Source organism: Numenius arquata, chromosome 11, assembly GCF_964106895.1.
Source record: "Numenius arquata chromosome 11, bNumArq3.hap1.1, whole genome shotgun sequence".
NCBI classification, from domain to species: domain Eukaryota; kingdom Metazoa; phylum Chordata; class Aves; order Charadriiformes; family Scolopacidae; genus Numenius; species Numenius arquata.
In genome coordinates, this window is record NC_133586.1 from 29,532,352 (window position 1) to 29,545,757 (window position 13,406).

The 13,406-nt window shown below is 40.3% G+C and overlaps 1 protein-coding gene across 3 annotated transcripts in view; it reads right to left on the reverse strand.

Moving 5' to 3' along the window:
- Positions 1-210: 210 nt before the first annotated feature.
- TENM2 (teneurin transmembrane protein 2) overlaps positions 211-13,406 on the reverse strand; it is a 520,319-nt gene continuing 507,123 nt past the window's right edge. For all 3 annotated transcript variants that reach the window (XM_074155640.1, XM_074155639.1, XM_074155638.1), the window contains 5 exons: positions 12,439-12,674; positions 7,701-7,997; positions 5,204-6,818; positions 2,178-2,308; positions 211-972 (listed from right to left, as the gene is read on the reverse strand). In XM_074155640.1, coding sequence (XP_074011741.1) covers positions 211-972; positions 2,178-2,308; positions 5,204-6,818; positions 7,701-7,997; positions 12,439-12,674 — 3,041 coding nt within the window. The remainder of the gene's footprint in view (positions 973-2,177; positions 2,309-5,203; positions 6,819-7,700; positions 7,998-12,438; positions 12,675-13,406) is intronic.

Here is a 13,406-nt window from a genome sequence, read left to right on the forward strand (position 1 = left end):
TTTTCAGTCTGGCTTTAGTCCACTTCAGGATGTGGTTTTTAATCACTTGAACAGTAGCATTTAACTCAAAAAATATGAGCTTTTTTTGCCACTTACTATCCCAAAGTAGCTCAGCCTAGTGCCCCCATTTAGGTCTTCATCTCCTTAGGAGAGGAGATAACAGTTATGACTACTGATTCATCCAGCAAAGGATGACAGCAGGTTAATTTGTTACCTCTTTCCCATTTCATTCTGTCTTAAAAACTGGATGTTGCTGCTACTGTCTGCTAGCTCTGGGTACTGCTCCACGGGCAGGACATAATATCCCTCGTAACCTTGAACCCTTCCCGTGTTCAGAAGCTGCTGCTTCTCTCCGTCTGTCCATACGCGGCTGCCCTCTCGGCCATCCCGTGCCTTCTGCTGCTCCTTAGCCCAGGCCGAGCCCAGGGCTCGCTGCCGAGCCTGGTCTAACACTCTGGCCTTCTCCTCGTCCAGCGTGTCGGGGCTCAGCCCGTAGCGGATGTTGATCAGCAGGGTGGAATACTGAAACTCGATGTTGGTAAACCTTCGAGTCCTCCCGTTGACGAGGAGAGTGGGCTGGGAGACGGTGACGTTGACGCCGCTCTCCAGGACCTTCCTCCCGCTGGTCATCGCGAGGGTGACGAGGTCGCTGTCGGCCGAGCCTATCTTGACGAAGTAATGGGTGTCCTTCCCCTCGATGCTGTAGTGCATTTTTTCCAGGTAGTGGGCGCTGTTGAGGACGGAGGCAATCTTTCTGCTATCGTCTGTGGCTATGCTGGAAATGCCGGTGGTTACGCGGCCTTCCTTCACAGCAAACATGATTCCTTTCCCAATGATAGGAGTGGTTGTTGCGAACCAGTGACCCGCTTTTTCTCTAATATTGGCGTGTAATCTTTTAGATATGACCTGCCCCTCAAGAGCCATGAAAGCTTGGTTGTGTCTTTCTGTCGTCTGCTGAACTCCTGTAATCAGCTGCAGAAAGCAAAACAAAACAAAAAGACACCAAAGAAGGCATAGATCTGAAAATACTCGTTTCAGAGACTGAAACTATTCTTTGCTTTACTTTTTTAAAGGAAACCATGCAATGAAAAATTCTATGCTATGGGAAGACCACCCTCAGTTACCCACTGCCTATACATATCCCGTTCAGAATCAGGTAAATACTCATTTGGCAAATTATTTTGCTATTGGTAATACCAAATAAAATATTTGTCATCAATCACCCTTTGTAGCACACATGGACTTAATTTTGGCAAATTATATAATGCCCATTACAAGAAGAAGTTTAAAGACCCAACTCCGGCACAATTTTAATCTGAGTGGAAAATAAACAGAATAAATCTATTAAAAGATGTCACTTAACTTCTGGACATTTTTGCCCAGAGATTTCAACCAGTATATATGACCAAAATGCTTATGAATGCAAGCCTTTTTGAAAATAGGAGAAATTTGGGCTCCAAAATTCCAAAGCAATTTCTGAAGAGGGGATTTAGACTCTCTAATGACTCAGAAGCCTGTGAAAGCGGTACATTTAGGCTTATACGATCATTTCTGTTTTATTACCACAAATGTGAAGTAAGCCCAGCAAAGACTAATTTTGACCTAGTACTCCTTTTAAGTTTATTAAATGGGTTGGAATTTATTATAAATGTTGAAAGCATAAACCATTTTCCACCCTTAACCTGACAAGTAAGTATGGACACTGTAACTGAAGTTAACTGGAGTAGCAAACCAAAGCTTCTAACCAAGACAAGACAGAAAATGATGAGAAATCCTATTACAGGGTGAGAAGTAGAACCATTTCTTAGCAGCACAGCACGTACCAACCTAAGTTTATTGCAACACGTACGTTATTAGGATGGTTTTACCAAAGGTACAACAGATGATGAATTACCCTGACAAAGTCTCCCTTTGTCATTGCTAATCAAGTTAATCAAGTTACAACTTGTTAATCAAGGAAGAACTCAATAAAAGACAAACTAATGACACTGTAATTATGATAACAACGAAGGCTGGCAAGAAGGCATATGTTCATTAGTATAAAATTTAGCTATACTCACTTCATTTTACACTGAAATAAACACTTGGCCTTCTGCTGTAATTGCAGAAGTGCCAGCAGTTCTCTTTGTAGAGTAAGGCAAATTTATCAGGAAAAGTAACTTCATATTTCTGCCTACCTGGCCATTTTCACATGCTTGACTCTCAGACAGCTCGTACGGTGGTGACACAAAGTACATTTTTGCTCGAGGGAAACCAGGTATAATGTTGCTGAGCTGAAATCCAAACATCACCAACCAGCTTTTGACATCTGAAAATCAAAAGTAAGCAGGCAAGTGAGAAATAAATGTGTATAATAAATACAAGAAATCAAAAAATTTAGCAAATCCATCCTTGACCTCCTTAATTTCAAGTAGCAGTGGAACTTATGATTTATATTACAGTGTGGCACTTAACAGAATTGTAGTAATTCACCATGAACAGGCACAGAAGATATTGTTTAAGATATACTCTAAATTCATCAGGGATATACCATCTCTTCCATTCTTTTTCCACTACAGCACATGGATTATCCAGACATTTTACTGTATGCAATACTTGTTCCATCTCTGACACCTTCTGATGTGGCTACTTTAACCTATAAACTGTAACAATACAACCTGTATTGTAAAATGATGTTTTATGAGGTTAGTACTCCTAAAAACTTCTGCAAAGTTCCTTCAGGAAAATACATGGCTTCTCTTCTATGTCCTACTTCTATAGCTGTCATCAGGTCTCAGGAGGCTCCATTAAATGCAGCGAGAAGCTAAACTTGTAATTCAGATGTCTAAATTTAGGCACCATGAATACCCTCCCCATCCCTCCAGGCCCCGTACGGAAAGGTAGGAGCTGCATGGGAAAGTTCCAGCTCAGCCCTGGGGTGAGCCTCCAGAAGTTCCAGCTCTGGATTCGACCACTAAAACTCTGTCTTCTTATGTGGTTGAAAAAGCCAAGTAACTAAATTAATAACAGTAATTCTCACTCAGCAGGTATTAAGAACTAATGATGTATTTTAGTTATCAAAGTGATGTTTTTAACCAAAAAAAAAAAAAGCCCATCACCCCATTTTACAGAAGTTTTCTGCTTCTCTATTCTGGCTGTCATGGAGATAAGAAGCAGCGTGGGAGCACGGGCACTTCTCACTTGATTTGGACCTACGTTCATGACCATTTTTGTTTAAAAATCTCTCGTCTTTCACAGTGGCCTTCCCTCCTCTCTGGCCTTCAATGGCTCCTGGTGCTGCTATTGCTGCTCCTCCGTGTGAGCCGAGCTCCGTGGCTGACAGGAGACCGGACTGTGGCAAGGCGCTCTCGCACCACCGGGACATGCTCCACCACAGCACGGCACCCGCCTGATGGCCCAAAGCTCGTTTCCCCCAGATTTCTAGCAGAGATACCGTTACATCATAAAAAGTGTAATACTTCTTGATTGTGGACATTTGACAGCATAAGTCGTCTTTTCTTAGCCATTCTGACGCTACAATAAGTAGTAAAATACTCTGCTTTTTTAAAGATATTTGTATGTAGCTCCCATCACGCAATGCCTACCATATTATCCTCTACCTTTGGACAGCACAGGGTTACTGCTGCTTTTTAAGGCTTCAACTTACTTTATGGTATAATGGTACGTCCCAAACAATTAACTTCAGCTGCCCTAATTCCGCAAAAAAAGAGGAGGAGCTATATACAAAGTAGTTACTATTTTGCTTAGCTAACGTGCTTTGCAGCACTGCACTTGCTACAGGAACCCCTTTTCAGCAAAACCTGTGAATAAAGCAGCGTCCGGTTTACAGTAAGGATGGTCTGGGGTGGGGAAGTATTTTTTTGTTGTTTTCCGTTTGTTTTTTAATAATCTGTGAGAATCAAGGTGCTACCATAATCACTTTTTGTGCAGGATAGTCTGTTTAGTCCATACAGCAACAGGGATTTTCCTCACCAGTGAAGTATCTTCACAGACTACAGGGTGTGTGTTATACCGAAATGCAATTTAGCTTCCTAGATTTCAACCAGTGGATGGATAAGTTAAATGAATGCCATTTCAGAACACAGCAAAATATCATACAATGACACCAAAAATCTAAATCAAACAGTAGTGGATGAAAATGGGAATTTTGTTGAATTTAGGACAATAGAATTTGATCGCACGGTAATTTTTGTTACCAATATTTTCACACTGTCTCCAAATTGCAAAGTAGCTACAGTAGAACCTACGGTGTGTTACACATACGATTAAACCCCAACGTACTAATGAAACTTGCTATGATTTTCTCTGAAGGAAAGGTACACTTTTCTTGAAATTAAAATTACTGCTAAAATTAAGATGGCTCCTTTTTAAAAATGATATCACTGCTCTAATTGTATACTGCATATTCAATTCTGAAAAAAGCTTTTCCTGAGGACGTATTAATTACCTTTTTAGAAATTGCCAGCAGCTAGTTCAAGTACTGTGTGATCTCACTAAGTGAAAAATTATTACTAATTAAGAGGAGGTTACAAGTTTTCCCCAATTGTAACATATGTGATCAAAACTACTTTATTGTTTCTCTTTCTCGGCTCTACACATTCCATAAAATTTCTTAGTCTTTCAGGAGGAAATAATTTTAAAAAACATCAAGATATTTGTTTTAAAGACTAAAGACTGTTTGCAAATTAGAAGTTAAATGGGAAAAAGAGGTTTAATTAAATCCATTCTTGGTGCTAATTCATAATGTGCCCATTGGCTCAGTCAGCAGTTAATTTTGAAAGTAGCCCTGAAGGGGAAGAGAAGCTGAGCAGTTCCAGTTCCCGATTCTGCAACCAACCTGTCAGGGATTCTTGTAGGTGACTTCATTTTTCTTTATATAAAATCAGAATGAACACATCTTTGTGCAGTACTAGTTCAATAGGAAGAGTACTATGGCTGTGCTGAAATTAAATATTTAGACAAAATTTCCCCCCTTCTCCATCCTCCATAATTCATTGTGGCTTCTCATTTAATGCCCTTCATTCGGGGAAGAGCCATACCAAAGAATCAGGACGAGCCAGCCCTTTTCATAGCACAAAAAGGAAAATGGCCCAACCGTGTTGGGAGGACTCAGCAAATGGCTAGTAAGGAGAAGTCTGATTTCTTTTCCAAATCAACTTCCAAAGTGTAGTGTTTTTTTATAAGAAATGTAATGAGGTCTCACCTGTTACATAATTCTTTAGATCCAGTTCATTGCTGAGAGGGTTGTTACTCTTGAACATGTACAGATTGAAAGGAGCGGGTTCTTTACCAATGTTTTTCCACATGGTGTAATCAGGAGATGTCCAGCGTCCAGCCAGGACATCATAGTCCCTTTGGGTAAAATGGACGAGCTTGGTTAAAGGATCATACAGCCCTCCATGGAACCCGATAACCAGCTGGAAATCAGGGTTAGAGTCATAATAGATCTCCCCATACGCTGTGTACTGAAGCTGTTTGATCATGAGGCCGTTGATGCTGAACACGGCCAATGGAGTGCCGGTGTTATCAGAGGCGACGTAATACTCTTCCCCGCTGCTACTCTCCATGGCAAAGAGGTGGCCTTGCAGATCATAGTACAAAGAGGCGATTTCTGAATTGGAATGGTTGTAGACATGAGTTACCCTTGTTGGATTGTGAAGATCAGCATAAAAGTACTGGAGATGATGCCCCAGGTTAGTCTTACAGGAAGCCCTTCGGCCAAGTCCATCGTAACGGTACTGAACACTCCACCCGTTGGCTTTGTTGTAAGCTCTTGTTAAGAGTCCTTTGGAGTTGTACTCAAACACATCTGAGCCTCGCTGACACAGGAATCCATCATCATCGATCTTGTACGGTACGTCACCTAAGCGCGTAATCCTGTCCCTCAGGTCGTAGCGCAGAGGCATCAATCGGACACTGTTTCCAGGATTCAGGAGATGAAGGTTTCCGTTCAGATCGTAACTGTAACGCCAGGTTGGCCTGTCATTTACCGCTACGCTTTGCAGTTGCCCGTCTCCGTCGTAATCATAGGTGTACTTGGTTGTGTTGGCATAGGGACCGAGTTTCAGTTCTCTTTTGGTTACCCTTCCCATGCTGTCATATTGTACAGTCATCCAGTACATCAGCGATCTGAACATTTCATACTGAACCTCTTTAATGCGCCCATGGGTGTCAAAGTGCTTACTCAGTGTCATAACTGCTGTAGTAATAATTTGATTTATGTCATAATAAATAACTCCAAATTTGCCAAAGTGCTCTACTTTGCCAGAAATCTCATCATAACGGTAAAGATCAACTGGAAGAGGCGTCTCACTTATTATAGGTTTGATGCTCGCGATTCGAAAGCTATTATCATGATACGTATAGTCGAACCTTGCATTGACCATACCTTCTTCAGAGAACCTGTAGATTTGTTTGTCAACGAGAGGACCAATTTTACGATAGCGGATCGTACAAGAAAATCCTCCGCTTTGCAAATTCACCATTTTTAGGACACCTGTAGTTTCATCATATCCAAAAGTCACTGCAGTGCTGTCATAAACAATTTCAGATAGTTTGGATAGCTTTCCATACTTGTAGAAGACTTGTCGGCCAGTACCTAAAAATGATGTTTTCAAAATCCTCCCATCATCACTGTAATCAAAAATCACCGACGCATTGCTCTCAGGAGGATTATAAATATTTCTAATGTAGCCAATGGAGGTGTGAGTAGACATGCTGTGCCGAGCGACGCTGGGCATTGTAACAGCATGAAGTCGGTCTGAAGAATCATACTCGAAAATGTACTGTCGTTGACTCTGAAGCAGCAGCACCATTGACTACAGGGAAAGAATTAATACACAGTTACTGTCTTTCAGCACGTGACCTCTGAGAGGGTATTAAAGAAAAGAAAATTTTACTGAAGAGGAACTAATGTTAAATGAATAAAAAGAGACCTAGCTACATTAGTTAGGGGAACACAGCTGCTCAGGAATATTGTCAGATTGCCAGATGAGAGGATCTGCTACTTGGAAATCAATATGCTGACACTCCAGAGAAAGTGTAGGTTAGCAACCTATTAGCTACACTCCCTTTCAGAGGACTTCTATTTTTTTTCCTAGGGATGCAGAGGAGTTAGATATGATTTATCTTTCAGCTAGCAGTTGTACTTCACAACTATTACTGTGAAACACATGAGAAACTAAGCAGAGAACATCAGCTCTGGTTTGCTTAAAACAACAAATTCAAAGAAGGAAAAGGGAAAATAATACGCAGTTTCTAAGTATTTAAGACACTTTCATGATTGAGGTGTCTTAATTAGGCTAAGTAAAACTGCATTACCACGTTTTCATTTAATAAATAATGATTAGAGATGAATTATCTGTTTCTACTTGAACCTTTTGTCAGGCTTAGTCATGTATTTTTGGTCTTAATTAAGCACAGTTCATTGTGTTTATGCCATTATATGGCAGCCTAATCGCTTTCAGGAAAATATCAAAAGACACAAACCATGAAAAAGTATTTCCCATTAAAAATTAGTCAAATTCAGTTGACATTGAAAAATAAGGAATTTTGAGACCAGGAACAAAGGGATCTTAACAGCTGGAATACACCAAACTTTGGATAATTTCTCTGTATGTCATGTAGAGAGCTTAAAATGAAGCTGAGTAGTACTTTGTCTCTTTGTAGCCAATGTCAGAAGGTAAAACAACATCACTTACTTTTTCTAGGTAGGTGTAGCTCCAAACTTTCCCATCTGCAAACATGCGCGATACGATCCTGCCTTGCTTGTCGATGTCTGTCCTTTCGCTCATGGCACCACGTTGCAGCCCGGCCAGGCGCCCGTTGAAGAAGTACGACACGTTGACAGCAGCCAAGCCACTGCTGGGCAGCCAAAGGAAAGGCCGCCCCAACTGATCGTAAATTATCCTCAGTGTAAATTTCCGGTGATCGTCATAGATTTTTTCCGTGCGTATGTTCCGGTCGTAATCAATGGACAGTAAATTCCTCCCGTGCACCTATTGAATGAAAGAAGGCCGTACTTAGTTAGCAGTGAGCGCTACACCTTTAGGGATTTTCAGCGTGAAAATGGCATGCACAACGGAAAACTTGATTTCCCCACATTTTTGAAAAGTGTAGGATGCCTTCCTGTTAACTGGCTTTTGCTTTCTACTTCTCAGTATTTTCAAATATGTAACTTTGAGTGTTTTACTAGGGTATTTCCCGTATCCCTGCCACATGGGAGCTGTAATCCTATGGAGAAAGGCTTCCTTTATTGTCAGAACAGACAGACATACAGCACAGCCAGGTCTTAGCTATTAGCAGAGAAATGAATCATTTTGCATGGAAGTAATTCTTCTACTTTTGCCATCAATGGTTCTTGGCCTTTTTCCTTCCAGTGACTTCAGGAACAATAGAAGAAATTATGATTTTGTGTCTCTATTGAGGTTTAGCCACTTAGGTTCTGTAGCTGCAATACCCTGTTTATGAATTCATTTCATTTGATGTTTTCTTCATTTACTTTCCAAACACTCAATAGATCCCTCAGCAAGCTGATCACTTGGGATGGGTTTAATTTCTTCTGATTAAAAAACCTGATCATACAGGCTGGGAAGATGGACTTCTAGTTTTGAGAAAAAGAAGTGTTAGATATTTTTCTTTTCTTCCCCATTTTTTTCAGTTACAATTTTCAAATCAAAGTACAGCATAAAGTGTTTCAATCCCAGATTTTTTATTTTTATCTTTTTAATAAAAGAGCAAAACAGAAACAAAGGAGCATAAGAATGCCAAATGGAGAGGCTTCTAGTGAGAGTGCTATAATGAGAGATACATAAATATATTCACTGGAGGCTAAGCCACAGAATTCAGGCTAATGCTGCAATCTGACGAAGCCTCTCAAGTAATTTAATTGTAGATGCATCATTAATAAAGTAGAAGTCTTTAAATTAGATATAATTTGAGAGCAATGACTACTTAAAAAGTATTCATCAGTTTCTGGGAATTTGCTCTTCAGTTTATATTTTACAGTAGCTTTGATTAAGCAACATTTTCTCTTATCCAAAATTAAACTGCACATCAAACAATATGTAAATTAACCCTGAGCCTTTCTCGAGGACATAAAAGTTATTCTGAGATATTTTCACTGGCAGGGGTAAACCCAATTCCCATCCCAACCAACTCCGTAGGAATTCAGTTATACAGAAACCAAATTTAAAATTAATACAATTTTGTGTTTGTAAAGAAATAATTATTTCAAATTATCACTCATTATCCTAATTTTTTCCATTAATAAAACGTAGCTCTTTAACAGTTCCAATTTCCTCAGTGGGCAATTATTAGAAAAACCTCTCTTCTGTAGGTTTTCCCTAAGGTTATCCCAGCAACAGCTTCTCCTGTGATTCAAAGAAAAGATAGGGTTGGGGTTTTTTTTAAACCGCCTTGGCAAAACAGATCATATTCTGTTCTCCCATTGTGGTGGAAACAAAGCCAGGGAAGCCAAACTCAACTTCAGTACTTTCTCAACTGGTTACTCTAGTTTTGTAAGTATAGGATCAAGCCTGATGACAGACACATATCAAAAACCTTTCCTTCACAGAGCTCCTGGGGAAGCAGAAGAGACCATTCACTTCTCAAAAGTCTTTCAGAAAGATTACAAACTGAATTTTAGCTTTTGGTGTTTCGTTCGTTTTGTGTTGGTTTTTTTTGTTTTTTTTTTTTTTTTTTTTTTTTTTTTAATTTCTGAATTGTCATAAAGTAGTTGGTATTTCTGGAGTTTCTTCCCTCCATTGCCGTAACTGCACGTGTAATCTGCACACATCACTTGGAGAATAAAGAAGCACCTGCTTGGATAATTCAGTAACTCAATTTTCATTTGTAAAAATAAGTAAAACCAGAGAGTGTAATTGTAGTGTCATAGTAATTATATAGCAACCCAAACAGAACGACTAACTCCCACTCTTCCTGGGAAAACTAATAACGCTGTCACAAGTATCATGATTGAAGACTACCTAACAAATTCCTTCTCTTTGTTCCACTACCTACATGAATATTTGGTTTTCCCATGGCTGCTGCTGGACACGTGGCAGCAGGGACAAGCGTTTTGTGCCTTGGGTAAAGGGACCTGCAGCAAAAATTACTTATGTGGGGCTGCACTGTAACAAAAACTCTTCAGAAGGGTTTCTTATCAAGACTTTATCTGAAACTACTGCAAGACACTGAATGTGTGGTGCATAAAATAGTAGTGGACAGTGAGTGGGAAACATAAAGGTGAAGTGCAGGTCTTCCTTTCTTGGCTTAATGAAGTCTGCCCTGGCAAGTTTGCAGAGGCCCACACATACAGCTGCCATCTGCCCACAGCATGGATGAGCAGGGCTGGGGGCACAGGCAGCAGCACTCACTGCCTGAAGAATCATAGAATCGCAGAATGGTTTGGGTTGGGAGGGACCTTTAAAGGCCATCTAGTCCAACACCCCCCTGCCATGAACAGGGACATCTTCAACTAGATCAGGTTGCTCAGAGCCCTGTCCAACCTGACCTTGAATGCTTCCAGGGATGAGGCATCTACCCCCTCTCTGGGCAACCTGGGCCAGGGTTTCACCACCTTCAGTGTAAAAAATTTCTTCCTTATATCTAGTCCAAATCTACCCTCTTTTAGTTTAAAACCAATAGCCCTTGTCCTATCGCTACAGGCCCTACTTGGTCTGTCCCCATCTTTCTTACAAGCCCCCTTTCAGTACTGAAGAAAAGGGGCATGGTCTCCTGTAAGTACTCATTAAGAGGTGAATCCTGGAGAATAACAATCCCTTTCAGTAACCCTGGATTCAGGAGAAGGCTCCGCAGTCTCTGGCTGGTGGTCCCGGCACTGTGTTAGTTGTGCAGCAGTGTTCCCCCGTCTGTACCACTACGTGCCACAGCTGTCCCAGATGCCACTGCCGACCCTGCCTGCCACCTGCTCCCCCAATGTTCCAACACACTTGCTCTATTGCATTCACTAAAGAATTTATAAAGATGAATTAGAATAAATGAGATGCAAATAAATTCTATGCGTTCTTCCTCATTTTCAAATTTCATTTTCAGTCCACTCAACCTGTTATAATCTCATAGTGATTTTCATTTAAAAGAGCTAAATGGATATGTGATTATTGTTACAGGAACTAACACCAGACAATTAAATGTTGAGGTGTTGCTAGATAAAGCAGTGTTTTGATTTGCATAAACATGATGCAAGAAAACCCATCTCAGGCAAGGTTTCAGCTCTAAGACGTGTTTAACTTTAGCTAATTACCACAAGTACTTCTATTAAATTTTTAGTATTGAGAGTTAGGATTACAGCAATTTCATTTCAGGGTCCTATTTATTTTTATTTTGAACACCTAGTCAAAATGCAGAGCTGATCTATTTTCTACTTACAATCAACTTCTGCAGGTCAACACATCAAAAATCAATCACACAGCCATGAAATTTAGTCATTAAGGATTAGCTGCTAATCTCATTCCATTTTTTGTCTAACCTTCCTCCTCTCCCCAACAGGTGCATTCTGAGCATTTGTGAGAGTAAGTAAAGACTTGTTAATTCAACACTGTGAATTAGATGTTAAGCAATAGGAAAATACCAACATTTAACATCTGGTTCTTAGTATTTTTTTGTAAATCACCACATAGTTGTTTACATATATTGCATTTAATATATCATCTTGAACACATAGAACTGTATCTCACGTCAAATGATGTCGAAAGAATTACTAGAAGAATCAGGACTTGATCAGCGCTACATTTGTTTTCTGTCCAGAATCTTAAAGCCCTTCCAAAACTGTATATGCTGAAGCAGCCAGTCAAAGTTTAGATACTTAAGGGGTGAAAAACAGGCCAGCTAAACACAGAATGGGATTAATCTGGCTGCAGCGGATCTTTAATTTGGCAGGGGATGGATTACATGACCTGAGTGTTTTTCTTATCCTATGCTTATGACTTTGTAATTATGGCAATTATTTTCCAATCGTGCCATTTGGGAAAGGGAATAAACACAATATGCCTGTCTCGATGAATCTGTAGGGGGATTGTACAGAAGCAGAACTTAACCGCTCAGGCTGTAATCGCATTTGCTCCCCAGGACTAACTGTGGCAAGTGTGCCATAGCATCTTTACAAATGTTGAGTGGTCAGATTTTTTTTTTTTATCCCCCACCTTCAGAAGCAGAGTGACTTACAGCAATATTCTGGGTATTTTTACCAACCCCTTTTGGAATACTTTTAGTAATGAAGCTTCTATAACTGATTGCAGCAGATGATCCCATGCAGTTAACTGACCTCTCAAATAAAGAAAAGATTGTCATACCAAAGACAATCCCGGAGTTGTACATTTTTAACAAGTAAAAATAGGAAAGACGTGTCCTTCAAAATGTAAAAATAATTTTCTACCCACAGAAGAAAAGATCATTATTGCAATGACAGATTCTACTTACCCTGAGCTTTCTTCCAAACACAGTCACTTTGCCTTTAATTTGTTCCTTCCTCAGACGCCATTCAATTGAGTTTAAACCATTTTCCATTGGTAGAGAAATATTACATCGTCCTATGGTGGGAGTCACAGTCCCAGCCAGGACATGAGGTTCGCTGTGAAAGCTAATGCTCATGCCATTGGCATACATCACTCTCAAAGTACCATTATTACAGAGCTGGTAGCTGTTCCTCACTTGATCTACAGCAATAATGAAAAGAAAATAATTTAGCTACTCCAGTCATAAAGAAAACATATAGCTTAATTTGATTGGGTTTTTATTGCACTCCTGTTGATGTTAAATGAAGTCAGCCTGCAATTACCATTTACGTGGTACTATGGTGGGAATTACAGATGTTACTGATTCATGTAAAGAACGGTACTGTAACAGTGAGCCTGCAGAGAGATTCTGTGTTTATTTCATTATGTTTTCCCTTAAGTCTTAATTGTGAATCAAAATGCACAGTGATATGTGTTCAGCCACGTAATTTTTTTCTAATATGAACAAAAACTCCTGAAAACTGCTGGATAAACAACAAACCATTAAACTCCAGGACAAAAAGAAAAAAAAGACTGCTGGAATTTTTTTAAGTGGGAAGAAGCAAGCACCTCTTCTTTTTCCTTCCCTCTGTTTAAAAGCTGTCTCCAAGCAGAGGCTTTGTACAGCGTTACAGTTTGGCTTGAAATCCCCAAGGTGTGAGGCTGCAGCAGTGCAAGCTGGCAGCCACAGCCCTTTGCTCGCCTGCCCTCCTGCCACCCCGCCAGCACGCACTGGCCTGATGTGCACACCCGCTCTGCTGGCTGCCGGAGAAGAGCTATAAAAATAATCCTGTAGGTTTATGGCCGAGCAGTTCGCCAGCTGTGTGACACAGCCAAGGCCATGCTCAGCCAGGATGGAGAACTACAGTGCGCAACCGTCACCAAAGAATCAGC